Source organism: Heterocephalus glaber, unplaced genomic scaffold (genome assembly GCF_053883595.1).
Source record: "Heterocephalus glaber isolate CG9 unplaced genomic scaffold, H.glaber_assembly_v1.0 deba00001442, whole genome shotgun sequence".
Classification (NCBI taxonomy): domain Eukaryota; kingdom Metazoa; phylum Chordata; class Mammalia; order Rodentia; family Bathyergidae; genus Heterocephalus; species Heterocephalus glaber.
In genome coordinates, this window is record NW_028258296.1 from 17,345,824 (window position 1) to 17,369,641 (window position 23,818).

Consider the following 23,818-nt stretch of genomic DNA (forward strand, 5'->3'; position numbering starts at 1 on the left):
ACTTTGATAATATTTCATCAGGCCATTTGAAAGGATTAAAATAAGTCACTGTCTTTCATTTACAAAAATACAGATATTTACAGAAAACGACTGAAGGTAGACATGGCCATGTTTCTGAAGATTTCATTTGCTAAAGGCATGAATTGGCCTTCTAATTCCCTTTCTGTTTTGTTTTGATTTTTTTTTCCTCTGATAAAATTAGTTGTATGAAAATTCTTTTGGAGTAAAGAATGTTTTTTGACTATACAGATGATGAAAGACAAAAGAAATTCAACAGGGATTCAATGTTATATGAAAAATGAACCACTAAGTAAAATCAGTCTTAATAAGTTCATGCATCATTTACTCTAATACTTTGTGCGTTCTATGCCTTGATGTTTTTCCTTGTATTTGTCCATTCCTAGTGAAGTTATTATATGAGTGCTGTACTCTTTTGTAATAAATACAGTATCTAAACAGGGATTTTTTGGTATGCATGTAGGTTATGTTCCATAGGGTTAAGGCAAATTTTGAAAGTTATACGAAAGGCAAATTTTGAAGATTATATGTAGAACTTTAAAATGATGAAGTAATTTGGAATAATAAATTTCAAATATTTCTTAATAAAGAGAAGAACTCTTAATTTTAGGAGTGGGATGCTACTTATTTTTTTCTCCACATAAGCATAATTTTGTGTGCTTTCCTCAAATATAATACCTGAAATGAATAACAGCAAGTTGAAGTGAAGAAACTGCTATCTTTTGTTAAATCAAAAACTAGGTCAGAATTATTACAATTATTCTTGCCCATGATAAATAAATTTTTGCACGCAAATGAAGAGATAATTTTGTTAGGTTTTTAGAATTCTGTTTTCATTGTGATGTTGGAAAGCCAGTGAAAGTACTTAATGCATGCTCTTTTTGTTTCATAATAGCTGCTGGCTTCATGTTGACAACTATTTCATATGGAGTTTCATTGGACCTGTTACCTTCATTATTCTGGTAAGCACACTCTGTGTTCCCTTCCATTTTAGCTGCTTTTTAGCAGTTTTACTTAAGCAAATATACTTTGTTTTATTGTTTATTATTTAAGCATTCACAAACTGACAAATACGTCTTTTAGGATAATATAATGTAGTGTATTTTAATAACCATTGATGACAATTTATAGACTTGCTATTTCTGAAAAGTATCTCTCCTGAAAAATACCATTTCCCATTTCTAACTCAATACTATATCGGAATCTAAAAACATACTTTCTTATAAGACATGTTATGAATTAAATGTTTTAGGAAAGCAAATGAGTATCGCCATTTTGTCTTAACTTCCACATAGTTTTTTAGTATTTTTAAATAAATAGTGACACCTTAAATTCTTTTAGGTATAAAAAGGCTTTAAAACTTAATAAAGAAATGTTAAATAAATTTGAATAATTAGAAATAAAATTACTTCTGTAAGACTTAAAATTCCTAAAATACTGATTTTTAAGAAGTTTTACTTTTAGATGCAAAAATAGTGTCATTACGCATTTTTAAGCTTCTTACACTACCTTTGTGTATTTGAAAAATAGTCAAAAATGAAAGATTAATTATTAGGACTTTAGTATTTAAAATTTTTACTAAGGGGTTGCATTATGCTGATAGAAAGGGTTGTATAACCATTGTAAGGTTGCAAAGGAAACAAAAAGTAGTTCCAATATTACCTGTATCTTTTTTGCACATTTAAGAATTTTTTCAAAACAGCAACCTGTGAACTTCTTAGGATATTTTGGTGGTTATCTAGTGTTTCATAAAATTGTGAAAAAAAATTCTAGTAGCTGAAAGGAACTTTAAACCACTTCAAGTGTTTGTACATTTTTGTCATTAAATTTAATAATTTTGCACAATCACTTTTCAAAGCAAAATGAAAATGGAGATGAATACTTGTATGAATCATACCAGTAGTATATTCTCAAGTGTTCTAGGAAAAGTGATTTCTGATCACAATTATTTAATCCAGATGATTGCACAGTTTCTGTTCTGAGTTTATGTCTGTTAACAGCCTAAGCCTTTCTACAATTAAATGACAAAGAGTTGACCTGAAGAAATATGGTTCTTAAAGACACAGGCTTCCTTCTCCCCCTAAGTAAGCCTTATGCTAAATGCGTTTAGGTGTTGACAAATATTTTCATCCATGAAAATGTCATGTGTTTACTTCTGCTATACTTCAGTTCTCTTTATTTTGTACCTGTTAAGGTATGTGTTAAGTGTAGAGCATCAAAAAAATTTCACTTGGCAAAGGTGGTTAATGTTCATACATACTCAGTTTCAAGTAAGAAAAGAGAAAAAGACATGTTACTGCCCATAGAAAATGAGATCACACTATTACTTAATAGTGTCTGTACTTTGCTCAACCAAATCCTTTGAGTTTTTGAGGGATTTTTGAACATTGTTCCCAAATTAAAAACAACAACAAAACAAAACCCCAGCAGGTAGCAATCACAGTACAGATCCTGGATTTCTTCCCCAGGTGCTCTGCACTCAACGATCCCAACACAGGGAGAGACTCAGAAAGATAGAAAAGTGCAGAACAATTTCTTGCAAAATAATGTGTAACCTAAATTGAGATATGATGGTACAGCATGTTTGTTGAAAATACATCCAGGACATTTAACACTCAATTGAGGCACAAATCTTATTAACATAAACTATATTTTCTACTATCTTTGTAGGGAATGTCCTTTTAACAAAAATTACCTACTGTTTTCCCTAGAAAACATATTTTAGCATTTACAGCTTTTCTGAATTGAAACCATTTAGCGTAGTATTAAATAGATGTACATTTTTAATAATAATGTTCTATGGAGAAAAATAGGATGGTAAGGAAGATAAAAACTTTCAACTTCTGCATTTCTATAGCATGTCTTGCCTACAGGCACTAGAGTTATTATATCTATGAGAAAAGTGCTGGTAAGTAATGAGCAGCGGGGAACCATTAGTATGCCTGAAATGGTTTAATGAAAGCTTGGATCATGACACGTCAGGAGCTGTTCTTATCATTTGGACAGCTCCATCTGCATCATTAATAATTAATTCAGTTCAGTAAGAGTTCAGCTCACACACTCATTTAGAAGTCTTCTTCAGAGAACACCTCTCTGGCTGCTAGTCCCAAGGAGAAATAGATTTCGGCTCGGCTAACAGCAAAGATCTGGAGATACAAGCAGAGTTTTAGAGTTGCCTTTGCCAGGTAGCAAAAGCTCCAGGGAGGACAAAAAGAGTCAGAACATGTGCAGTTCAGCTAGGTTACTTCAGAGTGGTGTTTCTGTTCTTCTGTCTTATCATATCCATGTCAGCACTGCAAGCTGTGGAATGAATTTTAAGCTGCTAAGCTGAGATGGATGTGATTCAGTTGAGCAGGTTGATGACCATAAAACAAACTGAGCACTCCTGTAATCTGTGGTACCATTTTGCTTTTGAAAGCTTCTTTGTATCTTCATGCTTGTCAATGCAAGTTCATGTTTAACTATGCTGTGTCACTAAATGACACTGTCATCAAATTTCCCTGGAAATTACTTGAATAATAACTTATGCTGTTATTATTTTGGGACAGGTAAAAGAGTGATAATTGGCTGTTGGAAAAGAAAGAATGCTTCAGTTTGGCGATTCTCTCTTAGCTGAATAGGAAAACTTTCCCTTTCGATCTGCTGTCAGCCTTTCACATAGGGTTCTGAGACAAACTTACCTATCCGCACCTGTGTACACACAGAGACACACACACACACACGGATGGACACACAGACAGAGTAGTTAATATGTGATTAATTCCTGAATATGTTGCTTTATCTCCAAAATTAATCATCACCCTGGGTTCTGAGGCTGGTGGGTCGACATCCAGGTGCAAATCTAATAGAACCCTGATATAGCCTGTGCCTACTGGTGGGCTCTGCGTAAATTATTGACTAACTACATGTACTTGCCAGGTTTAGACAAACCTTTGTGTATATCATTTTAGCTCTGCTTTTTCCTCTCCCGTGAGTGCATAGAGACTCAATCTATCCCAAAATATTCTGTTTAAACTCAGTAGTATTTGTTTTGGGGGAGAAGAACAAAGAACAAGAGGAGCAAAAACAGTGGTCTCCTTGCAGTGCAAGTGAAAGGACCAGAACATGGGTGGTGGAGAGGTTCCTCCCCATTTCTGCAGGCCAAAGGCAAGACAATAAAGTGAAGGAAAAATAAGAAGGAAAAAGAAATCATGTATTCTAACTAGAGAAAAAAAGAAGAGAAGTATGTGCCAGAAAAGATCATTTATATCATGAGAAAAATGCAAAGAAAGGAACTCAGATTTGCAGATAGTAGTTCATGTGAAACCAACTTTTTTGTCGGAGAGTGACTATTATTTTTGGACTACAGATTTAATCAAAGATATCTTTATTTTTTCCTCTATCTCTAGTTTGGATTCTCATAGTTGTAATTTAAGAAAACAAGAAAAGAGAAAAAGCGAAGCAAGGAATCATAACTCTTGTAAAAGTGTATTACCTCCAGAGAAACATCATAGCAACAATATTTATTCTGTGAAATTTAAATTTACCATTACAAGTTTTTTAAGCATTGAAGAAAATAAGAGAAGTGTAAAACCAAATTTTTAAAGTTGTGTTCATGCTTCAGTGTATATTCGGTTTTATTCTAGTATATACTTCACTATCATATATGTTGGTGATAGTACATTAAATTGTTCAATATTCACATGATGTAAATATTTTTTCATCTCTCTGATAACTAGAAAATAATATATGTGTGAAATTCCTCTTTTTAATGAGTTGGGAAAGAAAACTTATTTAGCTTTTTTGGTCATCTTGTGATTTACAATAAGTCGTGCATACTTTTTCATAATTATTTTGTCTTGCATTGATGGTGTTTTGTCCTACAAAATATACCATTGTTTGTATGCTTTCAGGTCATATTTCGGGGAATAAATTAGCATAAAACCAAACTAAATTTTTTACAATCTGTGCAATTTTTATTCGCAGACACTTGCAACATAATCTGAGTGCAAACATCCTTCTCAGTTTTTTTTTTTCTGTGGAGGTGGTAATCGAACTCAGGACCTTGTGCTTATGAGACACAGTGACACTGAGCTAAATCCCCAGACCCCCTTCTCAGTTTTAATGATTCAATTTTGCAGTATTTTTAGTTATCTTTAAAGACACTTTTACATCTATCTTTTGAAAACATTCCATTTTAAGTACATTAAAAGGATAGCTCTTTAAATGTGTATGTTTGTACCCACAACTGTGTTTCCTGAGGTTGTAAGTATCTGGCTATGTGAGGGTATAAGGAAGCAGGCTTGGACAGACACGGGGAACTGTTGGGAAGCTTGCAGCCTGACTAGTGCAGAGAACTGTGTGTGTTTTGGCCAGTTGCTCACTGTGGAAAGGTTGTGTTTTACAAAGCAAATGGAGATTTGTTAAGTCTGGCAAGTTGGAAGTCATTGGAAGAGTACACCTGTTATTTTATTCAGGATTTCTTCAAGGCAGTATTTTTATATATTAATTTATTATTTATCTTCTATTGTCATCTATGAGTTATTTTTAAACTGGATTACTCTTTATATAAAAAATGGCTTTTATATAGAGAACTTGTATATCTTTGTTGCAAAGACTCCTAACTTTCTCTCCCAGAACAAATTGGTTAATTTTATTTGGAAATACTTTGGGCTGTGGAGCCAGACCACACTATGTTGAATCGTGGCACTGACATTATAGTAGTTAAGTAATATTTGGCAAGATACATCTCAATAATTTGCAAATTGAGCGTACAAATGCTGCCTGCTACCTTTGACAGCAAGAGTTTAGCTGGCTATTTTTCCTTGAAATTTCCTGTATTTTCTGAATTTGTCAGTGTATCACACAGAAAGAACCTGCAATGTTAAAAACTATAGTGGAGTGAAAGAAAAGGAAGGAGAGAAAACCATCAAATAACCTCACTTTTAAAGAATTAAATGAGAATGTTTTCTGTCACATACTCAACTTGGCTACTCTTCAGTCTTGAAAAAAAAGATATTTTCATATGTATGCTTTTGTTTCTATATAAGTAGATATCATTTTCTTATTTTGGTTGTACTGAAAAATATTTTCCTTCTTAAGTAATTTGTTTTTATCTGACTTTGCTCATTGAAAAACTATTCATTCCAATGATTTCATCCACAGGTTTTTATACTTTTATACTTTACACTTTATGTTTTTAATACTTAGTTTTTCTTTTTACAGCAAAATGGTTTATGCAGCCACGTTTTTCACATGCTTGTAATTTTATACATTGTAGTCAACAATTAGTAGCTTTTTTACTTTCTCTAATGTGCTACTACTATGTTTTGTTCCTAAGTTGATGAGGGGGTAATTAATATGCTCAGAAAATAATGATTAATAAATTGTTGGCCCAATAAGCTTTGGGATATGGGGTGAGGGAAGTCCTAGATCTAAAAGTTCATGATAAAAAATATTATTAAAACATCAAAAAAGAATGGTAGAGAGAGAATAAAAGGATTTTAGCTATCATCTTCCCAAACAGTTGTGATCAGTTTGTTTACATGGATTTTGGTTGGTTTGTTTTTTCGGCTATGTATAGAATTCTTCTCTTTACCCATTTCTTAATTTTACTAGTAAAGGCCACTGCTGCAAAACATATAAAAAAAATAACACTGGTGATTTTGCTTTTTAAAAAATAGAAATACACTTCAACATGATTCTTTACAAAGTTAATCGGTATTTACTGTATTATCAGATAGATCTCTAATTTTTCAAAGGCAAAAAACTATCTTCTCCACAATAATATTAGCACACTTCTGTGTGGTACAAACAAGTCAGTATGTATTTGTTGAATAAAGTATTAACATATTGTAGCAGCCCTGAAAATGCGAGCATTTTTTTAATATTTTGATGAGATGGAATGACTTTTAGAAAATAAAGCAAGGAAATGTTTCTACAATTTAATGTACTTTTTCTCTAGATAAGTATTTTAAGGAATTAATTTTTAAATTCTTTGAAACAAAGAGCTGCTTTTTTCCTTAGGTAATTAACATTGAAAGGTAGAATGTTATCTGCCAACACTTGCAAGTTATGCCCATAAACTTCATTTTATCCCTTAAGAGGAAATTCTGCATCTAAAAGAAATAATAAGGCATAGTAGACAAAGTGATAAACCACTTAGATTAAAGCTTTTGCTCTGTTCCCAAACTCATCATTAGAAAAGACTTGGAAATTTTAATTTATTGCCCTATATAATTTTTCCCAGTTATAAAATCCAAAGTAGTGATGAATGAGAAAAATAATGCTATCATTTGATCATGTGAGGTTGTGGCTCAGTAAAAAGGATCATGTTACTATAACAAAGTTATGTTGATTATCTGCCATGTATCCAACCCTACTTAAAATGGGTCCTTTACTGAATATATTGTTTGGGGCTTGTGCTCTGAGTCATATAAAGTTCTCAAAATAATGTTTTTGTTCCTTTTAAAATAAGAATCCAAAATAAATAAAAAGTCAAAAAATCCAAAGGCAGTCTAGCTTAGTTCTGTTTTTACAGCATAAAAATAGAGCTGCATCCCCTCCAACATTCTGGCAGCTATCTGTGGAAGCAAATGAAAATTACTAACCTTTATCCCTCCTCAGTCAAAACATAACCCTCTTCTTCTGAGTTCACTCTTGTTTGACCTCTTGGAATTCCAGACCTTCTGTGTAAGGTTCCATCTTCCCCAGTCTGTTTTTGTGTGCACCTAGATTCCATTGCTGAGTTCAGAAGGACTAAGAACAACCTTTTGTCGGGATTTTCCCACTGTTATATAAAACAGAGACATAGAGAGAAAGAATGGATGGCCTCTAACAGTTAAGTAGAAGATCTCAGGATTCGGGTTGTAGTCAGCATTAGAGTACTTGTCTGGCATTCATGAGGTCCTGTGCTGGATCCTCAAGCATGGGGTGGAAATAGAGGAGCGTGTGTGTGTGTGTGTGTGTGTGTGTGTGTGTGTGTGTGTGTGTGTGTTAAAAGTTTACCTTCATATAACCAATGAACAGTTTCCATATATTGTATTTCATTTGCTCCTCACAATTACCTTAGAAACAGTCTGCAGATGTTATTAATCTCATTTAATAGGTCAAAATCAAGCTACACTCAAACATTATGGTTCCAAACCCAGTGATTCTTCCATTATATGTTACATGATATAAATGCAGTATTCATCAAATGACTTTTAGGCCCGGGAGTACATCTAGCTAGAGAAACTAATTTAGGTTTTCTAATTTATTTAATCATTACCACATGATACTGACTTAATGAGATTGCAATTTCATGTCAAATCATCTATTGAAGAATTGATCATACATAGCCAGAGTGTTTTTTTACATGGACTGAACTTGATCATTACATGTATAAACTAAAATTGAATCAGTGTCTTCCATATCCATGTGTTATTGATATTTACCTGCATTAACTATGTTTTCAAACAATGTTTTGACTGTTTCTAGTGATCTAATTCATTCTTTTTTATAACAGCTAAATATTATCTTCCTTGTGATCACATTGTGCAAAATGGTGAAGCATTCGAACACTTTGAAACCAGATTCTAGCAGGTTGGAAAACATTAAGTAAGTATTTTGTATTTTAATTTTAATACTTGACAAGCTAAGTAAAAGATATTCTCCACAGGGAACACAAGTATTTCTGCCTTCTGTCAACTGTAGAAATTATTCAGAATGAAGTTTTACTGATCAAGGTTGAGTGTCAGTTACCCTGTTACAGACATTGGTCAAAAATTAGATAATTCTGTCCTGATCTAGAGAAAAGAAATTGTTTCAGTGGCTTTGTGGACCTTTCATATCACTGGAGCAATTTCATTTGAATTTAAAATGCAGTTCAAAATGATGTTCCTGTTTGCATGACTGATATGATTATATTAAGTTTGTTTTGCTAAATGACTTTTTGATTTAAGGATTCTGAGCAGATTCTCCTCCTAATCCCCTTTTCCTAAGAGAATTTACTCTATTACTATTGTTAACTTGAAGATTATCTGTTGTTTTCATGCTGATTAAACAAATGTTTATTTTACCTCAATGTTGAGTAAAAAACTAAAATATTCTATCAATGGAAAAATGCTGTCTAATTAGCAAAATTAGCTGTTGATTCATTAAATGATCTATGGAAGCATTTTCAGAGTTATTTTTAAAATATGAGTTTAATTTAGAAATTGAAAAGGTATTCAAGTTGGTTATAATAGGATTGTAAGTATTGAAAATACTATTTTTAATGTAAAAATGGCAGATCTATATAGTAAGGATAAGTTTTAAAAAAAAAAATTAGATGTTTTGGATAGGTTAGTGCCAGCTTCATTGCATGTTGCATGGTGAGAGAGAGCTAATCTTTAGCATCTCTCTCTTTTCTTCCTTTTCCTCTTTCTGTCTTCTCATCTACACCAGTAATTACCGTGTTTGTGATGGCTACTATAATACGGACTTACCTGGGTAAGGTAGAACCCTACATTAACAAATTTATGGCATGATTTATATTTTTTACAAATCCGTCAATATCATGAATTGCCCTTAATTTTTATAATTATTTTGGAATATCTAATTTGATGTAGTATTTTTAAACTATAATATGCCTTTATTTTTTAATTGCTTGCCTCTGCATTTTGACTTTCTTAATTTTGACTAATTTATAAAATATATAAATGCTTTCTTATTACTTTCTATTTTAATTCTGTCTAATAATTTTGTTTCTCTTTTCTGCTTATAATGCTTTCTAGCTATGAAGATAATAAGCCATTTATCAAGTAAGATCATTAGTTAGACATGGAATGCACTGACTTTAAATCCTTCTCATTCCGTCCTATTTTCTACAGTTCTTTTCTCCTTAAGCTTTTCATGATGAAATCTCTCCAAAATTATTTTATTTTGAAGTTGTGCTCATGTTTTTATCTCATTTCAGCCAGGCTTCCTCATGCTTTAGTTATAAAACCTTAGGTTCACCTAAGACTAGTTTATTAGACTCTGAAGTTGAGGTGTTCAGTGATTATCTGCCATTTAACCTTTCTGTCTGTGTCACATTTATTCAGTACCATTGAGTGCACCTCAGGGATAAAAACATAGAAGTAAGCTAATTAAAGACTCCTTAATTTCTTTAACCGAAATGTACATAAAAGACAACAAAATCATGGGGGATATTTTACACCTTGTATTTTAATATAATTCTGATACCTGCTTGTTCTGGAGTAAGAAAAGGTCATCCCTGCTGTTGCTGTCTTCACTGGAGGCTGCAGTTCTAAATGCGATTGTTCTTTCTTAACCAATGAAAGGTTAAAGACAAAATGCTGTTGAATTTGAATGTGAATATAGAGAAAGTCAACTGCCACTACTGATATGTTAATAAATAAGCTTGATAAGTGTTTTTTCCCTCATGGAACCTGTTAAAAAATTCACTTTATTTTTCCAGGTCGTGGGTGCTTGGTGCTTTTGCTCTGCTATGTCTTCTTGGCCTAACCTGGTCATTTGGGTTGCTTTTTGTTAATGAGGAGACTATTGTGATGGCGTATCTCTTCACCATCTTTAATGCTTTCCAGGGAGTGTTCATTTTCATCTTTCACTGTGCTCTCCAAAAGAAAGTAAGTGAGTGAAAACATCCAGGGGCTCAGTTCGCTCATTCTTTCATTTGTTTGTTTGTTTTTTGTTTTGTTTTGTTTTGTTTTGGCACTGGGGATCGAACTCGGGTCCTTGCACTTGCGAGGCAGGCGCCGAAACCACTGAGCTAAATCCCGGGCCCTCATTGTTTCATTTGAAAATAATAGAAATGATAGAAAAGATTTTGAAGTTGCAGTTGATAGTTTACTAAATAACATCATATTTTTAATTGCAAATTCCTTTTAATACCCACCTGGAAATATATACATAAAATTGCACACCACTAGTCATCCTTTGGATCTCAGTTTGGGAATGAAGTAAACCAGATACTCAGGTTAAGACTTTGGCTTTGCTCATAGCTTCTGTAAAATGCTCCCTTCACAAGGTACACAAGGTTAAAAAGCCAGAACAGTTAAGTCCATTCTTTTTTTGCTAACAGGAATGCAGTGGTCCAAAATGAAATTGAGTACCAGGAATAAATCATGTTAATTTTAAAAGCATGTTACATACAAAAAATTAATAGTAATGTTGCCTTTGAGTACTTTTGAAAAATCTAAAAACCACTAATTTAGACCTCACATCTTACTTTGTCCTAATTTGATGTTAAATGAAAGTCAGCAAAGAAAAGATTCATAAACTAATGTTGAAGATAAAAAACTCTAATCTGCAGGGAGATGTCACCCTAAAGGAATGGCTCATCTGCCATTCAACTTTAAAATGCCTGTGCCTTTTCCAAGGCATCATTCCCTGTCTGTGTAGCTAATGCAGTCTTTTTATTCTGTTATTACTAGCTGGTCACTAAATTGAACAGAGAAGTAGAACTGTGAAAGTGAAAACTATTATGTGTTCAGTCCTGACAAGATGATAGTGTTGTTGCTTCCATTGGTTTTAAATAAGCTGTAATTTTGAGATAATGACAGTGGGGTGTGCAGCATTGACAGATGATGCGCGTTCACAGCAATGTAGGCGTTAGGCAGAACCAACACCGGAGGGTAGTGTTTGGATAAAATACCATTTAATTGGATAAAATTGCCATTGTTTTGGGCTATACAGCATTTCAGGGCAGTTAATAGCCATTAAATGTGTAGAAAAATTTTGTGAGGTATCATGTGTTATGTAATAAGTAAACTTTTACTTTCTCAGCATTGTACAGGGGTCACCTTAGTAATGACTTTGGATATAGTTCTTATGTAAATGAGCATTGTGTGTACAAGCACATGATCAAATATTCATAATTTATGAGCCATTGCACCAAACATCTTTGATAGAAAGCATAAGCTTAGCAAAAAAAAAAAAAAAGAGGGTGAAGCAGTCATTATTTCTTCACATAGTTCCAAGATTGGATTGATCACGGAGTTTTTACTGTGCCTCTAACATTAAAAACTACCTTTTGAAAGCATGTTGCACTTCTTTCTAACACGTTATACTTAGTCTTGGATACATCTTACTGGTTGCTTCCAGGCTCAATTGTTCAGGATGTGATAAAAAGTGGTTAAATTAAAATTGTGGTTCTTACTGCTTGAATGAGCATATTTAGGCTATGAAAAAGCTCAACCACATTGTTATTTGTTCTAATAGGCATAATTAAATAAAGGTGAAAATACAAGTGCACTTAGATTGAAAAGGTCATCTAGTGACTCTAAGTTTTCTGCTTGTTCAAGGAATAAGTGTCACAGTCATGGTCCCTTCAGGCAGGTAGTTTAGAATTATAATTTGGAAAAGTTTTCTACCATCTAATAGAAAATAATTTCTTATGCAATTTCTGCTCCTTGTTTGTCTTGTAACTTCAAGGCTGGCTCTGCTGTGTAGTAAAACATGCACACGTGCCAGTATATACACAACCCAGCAGCTTCTCCCCTCCTCCCAGCCCGATACACAAGTGCTCAAGACGAGGCCTATTACTTAACATTTGTTTGGACTTCACTTCTTAAAGGTTGGTTTAAACTTCCTTTTAGGCCTGACAACTTTTCTGTTGATTCATTATATCCAAGCTTTAGAGGGGAAGGGAAATTACATGAGTAACTTGATTAACATGAATGGAAATTGCATAAATAGTTCTGTTGTATGCTAATGTGGTGAGTGCAGACATCTTAGACTCTGTACACTAAACCTTAAAACTAGACATATCAGAAAATGAAAAAAACATTCCATCCTAATTATTGGCAAATGTATCAAAGTACTTTTTTCCCTTTGTTCTTGTGCCAAAAGAGTCTTGTCATTACCAACAGGTTACCCATGAGACTTAGCAATTCAATCAAAGAGGTATTGTATTACCCTACCTAGAAGACATGAATCACGTAGAACTGAAGGGACTGAGTTATAGATTGGTTAGATGTAATCAAGCCCTGACCATGGTGGTGCATACCTATAATCCCACGTACTCTGAACAGAACATTTACAAATTGGAAGCCAGAATAGACAATTTAGCAAGATCCTGTTTCAGTATAAAATAAAATTTTAAAAAATTAACAAGCATTTTTAAATCAAGCAAGGTAGGAAAATGCTACATTTTGTTTAATTTTCTTAGTACAAAATATAAAAGTGTAGATACGAAATACATAAATACAGAATAAAACTTGAAATGTATTGCTATTATATTAACAACACTTGCATAATAACAACAGAGTACAGAGCATTTCCATGTGTTTTAGCAAATTTTAAAGACCCCACTAGTTCTTCGAGCAGACAGATACTTCTGATAACTACTTATAGCAATTTCGATTGAACTTGGTTTTGGAAGTTCAGTCTATCTGCTCCGCCCATATGTCTTAATGGAACTTTTAATTCTTCTCATTTGCCTTCCCTGGTCATTTTATTAGAGAGAGAGAAGCAAGTATGTTCATATTAATCCCTTGGTCTTGTGATTATGTATTCAACACAGGTACGGAAGGAATATGGCAAGTGCTTCAGACACTCGTACTGCTGTGGCGGCCTCCCAACTGAGAGCCCCCACAGTTCTGTGAAGCCATCAACCACCAGGACCAGTGCTCGGTACTCCTCGGGCACCCAGGTAACAGAGTTTGACAACATCTTTAATTAACCTTATTTATAGAAAGCCTACTGAGACATGTTCTGTTTAGATGCACTAATTGTTTCCTCATTATAATGATCTAGGTAGTAAATACCTGGTTCTTCAGTGTTTTGATTTTTAACTCCTTGTTAATTGTCTACTCAAGAAGTTTATTTAGGTGTAAACATCCCTTTTTTTGGAAGAGCCAAAGTTTGTTAAGTCTGTCATACTCAGTTAAAATCCGAGGTCATTAGCACAAGGCTCATAGCTCACACTCAGTAAACATTGGTTGACTAACCAGTCATCATCTCCAATTTTTTTAAAAAAGACAATAAAATAACACATTTTTAAGAGTGGAAAATTGATGCCTCTTATTAATAAGAAGCAACAGTAAGACAGTGTAGATATCTTTAGTTTTAGACCGGAAACAACACACATTCTTTAAAAGGCCAATTGAAAATCCTACCTAGATTGCTTAGAGTAAGTCATTGTATGTTCTTCTTAATAAGGTAAGTTTGAGAAAACTGACATAACATACATGTCTTGCTGTTTTATGTTTTAATAGAGTCGTATAAGAAGGATGTGGAATGACACTGTGAGAAAACAATCTGAATCTTCTTTTATCTCAGGTGACATCAATAGCACTTCAACACTTAATCAAGGTCAGTTACTAGGAAACTTTGAGTTTACAATATATAATATAAATTTTATACTTTTTGCCAATTTAGAATAGTTCTAGAGAAAATGCTGAACTTTCCTCTTGAGTTTATTTCACAGGTTCTTAAACCTCAAGTCATCTTTTATCATCACATATAAAAATCAGTAATTTTATTCAGTAATGTAATGCAAAAAGTTTGATTTTAAAGTCCACATTAACAGGTGAAGGCTAGAAAAAAGTGATTATTGAGAACATATTTTGCCACAGATGTTTTCCTTGTACACATTTTTCCTTCCTAACCAAGGCATTTCTGAAAGTTTTCTTCTTAAAACATTAACATAACTAGAATAACTACTATTCATGTAAAACGATGCCAGTTTCACAGTGAAAAAGTTATAAAATTTTTATAACATTTTTGTTTTTTCAAAAACTAATGCTAAAAAATTTATAGTAGATCTTGACTTAAAGAATATAAAAATGTATATGTAAAGTAACATTTTCCCATATTGTTTGATATGTCTGTACTGGCAACTTTAAATTTGTCATACAAATCAATGTAACACTTAAAATATCCTGAGGAATGAAATAATTTTGCAAGATGCATGCACAAGTGCATACACAGAGGTATTCCTGAATAAAAGCTCAGTAGATTTTAATCTAATATGAAAAGATTATCATTGCTTAGATCATTAGACAGATAATTTATCCAGGTATTTTCAGTTTTGATATACTGATGTGTCATATAACAAAAGTAGAGCTTATCACAATGAAATTTTAAAGATATTTTAGTTGTTGACATTCAAGATTCTGGGTTACACTGAAAAAAAAACCAGAAGTATATATGGCATCAAAATGAGCCTGAATTTTAAAATATTGTTAGTCAAATTACATTAGCCATGCAAAACATGATGGTTACGTAAAGACTGATAATTTATCAATTAAAATGAGTGAAATATGTGTGCTTATTCCATTGCTTTGATGTTTTGCCTGTTTCTGCTAAGATCCTATCAAAAAATAAATGGATTACTCAAAGATTAACTTTTGAAACCTGGCGAATCAGATTACAGAACAAAAATTGTTCTTATGTAGAGTTTGGGAATGGTCTAATAATTCATTTTACACTATTTTTCCCCCTCAGCATGTACGCTTTTGCATTTACTAAGGGAAGCTTTTTGCAGTGTGTCATAATGTTAGCTGTTTGTGAAAGTTGTCTTTCCCCCTGCTTGTGTCAGAGCTGGTATTAACACAGATGTTTTCATGAGGGATAATCCCACACCTGTAAATCGGAAAGTATGAGATTCCCTCTTCTGGGCTTCAGTGGTTACATTTTTAATATTAAGCAGTAACATCTTGAAACATAATGTTGCTCTCTGTATTTAATTGCCATTTTTGTTTAACAGTGATTTTGTATAAATTAGTAAATGTCATCCTCAGCAGGTGTTTACTTGGGGGACTTAGAAAGCACCTGTGAATTACTCAGACTTAACTTCCCTCTTCCCTTTCTTCTTCAAACTAGTAGTTCAAATACAGTCAGAAAATTTCGGCAGATTTTCCATTGCCAACTTATCCAGTACGCTGATGCACTAAAAAAAAAGAAAGAAAGAAAGAAAGAAAATATACAACTGTAATAAATACTAAAATAAGAGAACTAATACATTTTTTTCTATTTTTTGTTTTTTTTTTTTGTTTTTTGCTTTAGGAATGACTGGCAATTACCTACTAACAAACCCTCTTCTTCGACCCCACGGCACTAACAACCCCTATAACACATTGCTCGCTGAAACAGTTGTATGTAATGCCCCTTCTGCTCCTGTGTTTAACTCACCAGGTGTGCTTATACTTACAAATAAAACTACTTTTATTTGCTGCTAAACAGAGCTCTGGTCTTTGCCCTGTCTGTAAAATACTCCAATTGCCATATATATTATTACATCTTTAATTTCTCAGTAACAAAGAAAATTACGGTATTGCCCATGCCAGGCTTCTAAAACTGCACTATATTATAGTGAAAGCTCAGTCATGGTAGTATTTACAATAATTATCCATGTTTTTAATACAGGTGGCATAAATCTTAATATATTATTACAGGACTGACACCACATGGTCTGAGAGCCCATCTTCAAGATTTATATCATTTAGAGGTATCCTATCTATGTAATATATTGTTCAGTTGACTCAAGCTTGCTGACAAAATTTGTTTCTAGAATGAACTAGTTAATAAAGATCATTTGGATGTCTAGGTGTAGAAAACTACATCCAGCATTATCAATATAACCAAACTATAGTATAGTGCAGCTTTATGGTAGTTTTCCTTTTGTTGTAAGGAAGCTTTGAGATTACAGTTAATATTAGCCAGTTTATACCTATGGTTCTTAATTGTGGGAGGGGGAAAGATTGTCCCTAACCTGTCCTGTTTACGATGTTATCTAATAGCTTATTTAAAACATACGTATTTAATATTAACAGAATTTTCAAGATTTTAGTAAAAGTGATGATAGAATTACTGCTAGCATATAAGTTTTATTTGTGAATAATATTTGCTGCTAAATTAAACACAGAACTTTGTTTCTGTTTTTTTTTCCTTAAAATTCTTTTTTAATGTAACTGCAGCTTCTCTTTTCATTCTCTTGTTTTCTTACTTTCCTTACGCTTTCCTCTAGCAACCTACAGAGAGACAAGTATGGGAGTAAAACTTAACTTTGCCTATCAAATGTAAATTTTTTCAGCATGATTTTTAACGGGCACAATTAAAACATAACTAGCAGTCATGAAGTAGACTCAGCGGGCAAGTGGTTCACAATTTGCAACTAAAATGTTACCAAATTTAAACAATACACCTATCTGTACTGCCTTTTGTCAGGGATAGAGATCTGTAGCAAATGCTGTCCAGACTGAAGTACATGCAATGCTGAAATAATTTGCTCTATAAAGCCTGAAGTACTGTCAGCCAAAATGCTTAATAATTGACTTATCATTTCTGCATTCCCACAGTAATCTTGCTACAGGCTGTGGAAAGTCTTCAAGTGAATTACCTGAACTTGGGCAGAAAAAGATGCCTCTTCAAAACCAAAGAAGCCTTAAATCTGCAGTATATCATAGAAAACACCTTTGGGATTATATCCAGTATATATTTTTATACTTACTAAGCAATGATAAACAGAAAATAAAATAAAAAGTTTGAGCCTCTGCCGAGGAAACAAACGGTAGCTTGTTATCTGTCCATCACCCACAATTGAAAGTGCCAAGTGTTTTCTAGTGGTAGACTTTATAAATAATTAGGTGGCACATGCATATTAATTTATAAACTAGAAAGCTAAAGGAAATCTTACAAATAACCACTGTAACTTCATTTTCCCTGGGAGCAGCATGACGCAGACTGAATTGGGCGTTTGTCAAATGTAGAACCTGGGTCGGAAGTTTTAAAATAATGAGTAACAAATACAGTACCCTTCCCAATCAGAATTTATCCAGTATTTATCAGATTGGATAATTGGTCATGCAATTGTGCCATTCCGAGATTGGGTTTTTCTTTTTTCTGCAAGAAATTGAGTTTTCTAGGATATCTGCAGCTTTAAGCGTGGAGTGAGCTCCAGAAAGGACAATTTCCTATTCTTTTCCAAGAATTAAAGTTTTCCCTAAACTCCTCCAAGCCTTGCATACAATGCAGCAGCCTCACAGTGGTCAGTTTCATTTCAATAACATCATTCATTCTTTTTTTTTTTTTTACAGACCTATTTGTAGACAAGTGATTTTTTTTTCCTCTAGGATTTTGAGAATGAATAACCTAAACTTTCCATCGTGCAGACCATTTAATTTTCTCTTGACTTTTTTTTTCCATTTGCTTGAGAAGCACTGTGATGTCCTAGTTTACATGTTTATGTGTCTGTAGCATATACAACTCTGATTCAAATAGAGCATGTTACCATGTTTTTTTTCCTCCTAAACTTCTTTTCATATCTCAAGCAGATTTACCCAATCCTTCATTCCTTTAGAAGTAAAAATATATTAGCCAAGGCTGACACCCTTCTCCCATTCCATAGTTAATATCTATTCTTGGTTTAATTTCTGTGACCCATACTTGAGAAATCTCTTAACATTTCTGCGTTTGACTTCCATGCCCATGGTGTCCTTGGGCCAGTCTTGTACAGTAGACTCTGCTGGTTCATTCGCTGCTGTCACTGTGACTGATGCAGACTGCAGGGCTGCAGGCCAACTTGGACCATGAGAAGCCTGGGGCCATTGCTATTAGAGAGGTTATTAGCACCAAAAGAAATCGAAATCATATAAGAAATCTTAAATGAAAAGTAAAGGCTGCTTTTGCTGGTAATCTAATTTGTTGAACCCTTGCTCTGACTAAGTTGCTGAGAAGCTTAGAAATTCTTCATCATGTTACAATAAATCATTTTACTTTCTTTTATATATCAGCTACTCTTAGGCCAGATAGCCTGAGCAGACAGACATGATGTGAGTTGTTCAAAGTGAGTCATTCCACCTGCTGTCTACCGTGTTGTTGGATGCTGCTTGTGGGCCCCTGGTCCAGTCAGTATGAGAGGTGGCTGTCTCTGTTTAACATGAACTCTTTTGTCTCTGTCCATTTTTTCATTCTTTTTTTTTAATTTCATCTCCAGAAAAAGGAAATGTTAGAATGTTGTTTTTAAAAGTTGCTTGCGAATTATGTGGGTTTATGTTGTACATTTGCCTTTTGGTTTTGTATGTGACTTATTCCTTTTTTTAATTTAGTGTTGTTTAGGACAAATTCTGTTAATTTTATTTTTATAAACCATAGTCTTGTACTTTAAATTGTAAATGTCACTAATGAATTGCTTTGCATTAACTATGCAAGGGCATGGAGTGAAGTCTTGTTTGTAAGCGTGTCAGAGATTCGACCAAAATTCAATTAATAACTACCGTCTCCCTGAAATTGAAGCAGTAATATTCTGAATGCCATTTTCCTTCCCTGGAAAACAGTACTATTTTTTTAACACTTTTTCCTGTTATCTAAGGGGTTGCAACTGTTTACAGTTGGGAATGCGGGAAAGCGTGGCACTCTTCAAATGTTAGCTTTCAAATACAACTTTGTCCTGAACGACATTAAAAAGTTTTGTGCAAAAGAGATGAAATTTCTTTACCAAGGAGCAGAGGCAGTAACGGTCACTCCCCCTTTTCGGTTTCAGGACATTCACTGAACAATGCCAGGGATACAAGTGCCATGGATACTCTACCGCTAAATGGTAATTTTAACAACAGCTACTCACTGCGCAGGGGAGACTATACTGACGGTGTGCAAGTGGTGGACTGTGGACTAAGTCTGAATGATACCGCTTTCGAGAAAATGATCATTTCAGAATTAGTACACAACAACCTGCGGGGGGGCGGCAAGACCCACAACCTGGAGCTCACTCTGCCGATCAAACCTGGGATTGGAGGCAGCGGCAGCGAAGATGACGTCCTGGTGGCAGACGCTTCATCTTTAATGCATGGCGACAATCCAGGGCTGGAGCTCCATCACAAAGAACTCGAGGCGCCGCTCATTCCCCAGCGGACTCACTCCCTTCTGTACCAACCCCAGAAGAAAGTGAAGCCGGAGGGAACTGACAGCTACGTCTCCCAGCTGACGGCCGAGGTCGAGGACCACCTCCAGTCCCCGAACAGAGACTCGCTCTACACAAGCATGCCCAACCTCAGAGACTCTCCCTACCCCGAGAGCAGCCCCAACCTGGAGGAAGACCTTTCTCCCTCCCGGAGGAGTGAGAACGAGGACATTTACTACAAAAGCATGCCAAATCTCGGGTCTGGCCATCATCAGCTCCAGATGTGCTACCAGATCAGCAGGGGCAACAGCGATGGCTACATAATCCCCATCAACAAGGAAGGATGCATCCCGGAAGGGGATGTTCGGGAAGGACAGATGCAGCTGGTCACAAGTCTTTAATAGGACTGCCAAGGAATCCCAAGGGCCATATGCAAGTATTAAACAGACAAAGACTCTCGGCCCGGTGCAGCTCCCTCCAATTCTGCTTGGAGAGATGACTCTGTTGTTGACCTGTGGTTCTCCAGTGTAAAAAGAGATGACTGAACCTTGCAGTTCTGTGAATTTTTATAAAACATACAGAAACTTTGTATATACACAGAGTATACTAAATGAATTATTTGTTACAAAGAAAAGAGATGCCAACCAGGTATTTTAAGATTCTGCTGCTGTTTAGAGAAATTGTGAAACAAGCAAAACACAACTTTCCAGCCATTTTACTGCAGCAGTTTGTGAACTAAATTTGTACATATGGCTGCACCATTTTTGTAGGCCTGCATTGTATTATATACAAGACGTAGGCTTTAAAATCCTGTGGGACAAATTTACTGTACCTTACTGTTCCTGACAAGACTTGGAAAAGCAGGAGAGATATTCTGCGTCAGTTTGCAGTTCACTGCAAATCTTTTACATTAAGGCAAAGATTGAAAACATGTTTAACCACTAGCAATCAAGCCACAGGCCTTATTTCATATGTTTCCTCAACTGTACAATGAACTGTTCTCATGAAAAATGGCTAAAGAAATTATATTTTGTTCTATTGCTAGGGTAAAATAAATACATTTGTGTCCAACTGAGATATAATTGTCATTAAAATAATTTTAAAAGTTTGAAGAAAATATTGTGAAAAGCTCTGGGTTGCACATACGTTGCAAAATGTTTTTTCTTACACTTTGTTATAGTAAGTTCTACCCATTTTCACTTATTTTCCACTGTATACAGTGTTCTGCTTTGACCAGTTAGTCTTTATTCTTACATTTAAATTTCTTATTGCCAAAAGAACGTGTTTTATGGAGAGAAAACTCTTTGAAGCCAGTTATGCCATGCCTTGCACAAGTGTGGTGAAATCTAGAAAAGATTGTGTGTCAATCCTTCTGTTTATTCTTGAACAGAAGGCAGAGAGGGCACTGGGCACTTCTCACAAACTTTCTAGTGAACAAAAGGTGCCTATTCTTTTTTTAAAAAATAAAATAAAACATAAATATTACTCTTCCATATTCCTTCTGCCCATATTTAGTAATTAATTTATTTTATGATAAAGTTCTAATGAAATGTAAATTGTCTCAGCAAAATTCTGCTTTTCTTTTCATCCCTTTGTGTAAACCTGTTAATAATGAGCCCATCACTACTATCCAGTGTAAAGTTTAACACGGTTTGACAGTAAATAAATGTGAATTTTTTCAAGTAGTGAACGTGCACTTTTATGTATGTTACAGAATTGGCTCTTTAGTACATTGATCCTTTTCTTCACCTCCATCCTTCGGTTTAGGTGACTTCAAACTATAACCCGTAGATATGTAAAAGAATATAATTAAGTGGCCTGTTTATTCTTTATGATGAAAAGAACATACTTGTATTCTCATTACCCATTACATACGCACAAAATCTAGCTGAAAAGCTTCAGAAGGGAAATACTCTGAAAGTATTTTTGTTTGTTGCATTGTATGCAAATTAAAATAAAATAGATTTCTACCATCAAATTTGGGCATCATAAAAATGATTTTTGTGAATTGATTTTTCAGCAGTATATTGAGAAATTCCTAAAACGTAGTTTTGCAGTTTGAGGATAAGTATCCTTATAGACTGCTGTGAATGACAATTTTTGTTATCATGGAAAAGTTTTACTCCAAGTTCAAAAATCATATAATTGAATCTCAACAAATAGATTTTTCCTATTTATATCATAAGCATTCATAACAAATTCTAAAGCTTAGTGGTTGTCGATTGCTTCCACCAAGTTAGAAATCACTGTATGTGGACACACTTGGTATTAACTATTGAATTTTAAAAGAATTTTTTAAAGTTTATCATCTATCTAAAATTGGATGCAGTGAAGTAGTCACTAAGTAATGAAATATTATAAACATCTTACAGTAAGATAAAAGAACTACCTATGAGGGCTGATCCAAAAGTACAGTGTGTGTTTACATTTTTGAAATGCTACAGTAAAAGACACATTGCCACTAATCCCCTCAAACATTTACCTCGCTTGGAGCACTTGTCCTACCTACCATTCTTGGCACTCTGAGGCAGCTCCAGGCCCACTGTGTGAGTGTCTCTACAGAGTGTGATCAGAAATACAGTGAATGCTGCTGTTGAGTCCCACTCAACAGAAAGGCAGGCTTGTAAAAACATTGTGCTGTGGGCCGGGGATTTAGCTCAGTGGTTTCGTCAAGGACCCGAGTTCGATCCCCGGTACCAAAAAAAAAAAAATCATGGTGTGTCCATATCCACCTTGTTCACTTGGTTTGGCACAGTGCAACTCCTGATTCTTTCCCAAAGTAAATGACCTCTAAAGGGGAGTGTTTTTGAATCCGCTCCTGACATTTAGGAGTCAGGACAGCACAACTATAGACACTTATGAAAGAGGACTTCCAGAACTGCTTCAGAAAGTGGCAAGAAAAATAGGATCAGTGTGTTTGAAGTGAGGATTGTGAGGGAGATTAATGGCAATGTGTCTTTTACTATAATAAAAAAAAATAAAATAAGATAAATTCAAAAACTTTTAAAGTTAAACAGTTACCATAATTTTGGATCATGCATATAGATAATCTAACAAGTTAGAAGAAATTATTCGCTCATTTCTATTTTTTATTTATTTATTTTTATTTTTTTGGTACCGGGGATCAAACTTGGGTCCTTCCGCTTGCGAGGTAAGCGGCGGAACCATTGAGCTAAATCCCCGGTCCTATTCTCTCATTTCTCTGAAAGAAATAACGTCCGAAGAGACTTAAGAATCCTCTAAGAAAAAGTACATGTAACTTTTTGCTAAAATGCTTCAAGAATTTATAAAACTTTATTTGTTGGAACCGGGCATTATAAAATCAAAAATTTTAATTTTCTATCTTGTTATATTTTCTTGCCAGCATCTGGAACTATACAATATTGTGTGATAAATGCTTTACATATAAGCTAGCTGGGGTTGGGCTCTTTCAGTAATGAATTTAAGGCAGCATTGATTATTCAGACAATCCCATTTCTTTCTTTGAGGTATTTTTAAAAGTTCAGTTATGTTATAAACAAGTACATGGTATTTAATGATTAATTTTCTGTTTAGCTAAAGTAAGTTTTTTGGGATTTTTGGTACCGGGGATGGAACTCGGGACCTTGCGCTTGTGAGCAGGTCGTGGAACCACTGAGCTAAATCCCCAGCCCTTAAAGTATTTTAAATGAGCTTTATCCTATAGAGTACAATTTGGAAGTTTTCATGCATCTTTGCCACCAAAAAGGTTTGATTTTAAATCCAATTTCTTGATAAAAATGTTAAATGTTGCCTTAAATCCCAAGTAGTGCCCCTCTTACATGATAGTATTTTAGGCTTAAAATTATTAAACTACTGCCTTTTAGGGCTTGAGCTCTCATTAATTCAGTGTGTTTTGCAGGGGGGTTGGGTCCCAGACTTCACCTGGATATGCAGTTTCCACAGCCTTGATAGTTACGCTGCTGTAATTACAACTATGAACTTTAAAAGTTCCATTACTGTTGCGCTTCCCAGGGA

At 34.3% G+C, this 23,818-nt stretch overlaps 1 protein-coding gene across 16 annotated transcripts in view; it reads left to right on the top strand.

The window, feature by feature from the left end:
* Positions 1-21,507, top strand: part of Adgrl2 (adhesion G protein-coupled receptor L2) — a 537,596-nt gene extending 516,089 nt beyond the window's left edge. For 6 of the 16 annotated variants that reach the window (XM_087212965.1, XM_087212970.1, XM_087212964.1 and 3 more), the window contains 7 exons: positions 914-980; positions 8,504-8,595; positions 10,439-10,607; positions 13,505-13,633; positions 14,199-14,295; positions 15,991-16,119; positions 19,466-21,507. In XM_087212965.1, the coding sequence (XP_087069091.1) occupies positions 914-980; positions 8,504-8,595; positions 10,439-10,607; positions 13,505-13,633; positions 14,199-14,295; positions 15,991-16,119; positions 19,466-20,223 (1,441 nt within the window). In that variant the 3' untranslated portion in view covers positions 20,224-21,507. Of the gene's footprint in view, positions 1-913; positions 981-8,503; positions 8,596-9,423; positions 9,469-9,752; positions 9,780-10,438; positions 10,608-13,504; positions 13,634-14,198; positions 14,296-15,990; positions 16,120-16,350; positions 16,433-18,716; positions 18,770-19,465 lie in introns of all 16 variants that reach the window. The other 10 variants (XM_087212974.1, XM_087212971.1, XM_087212976.1 and 7 more) reach the window with 6 other exon arrangements.
* Positions 21,508-23,818: the final 2,311 nt, after the last annotated feature.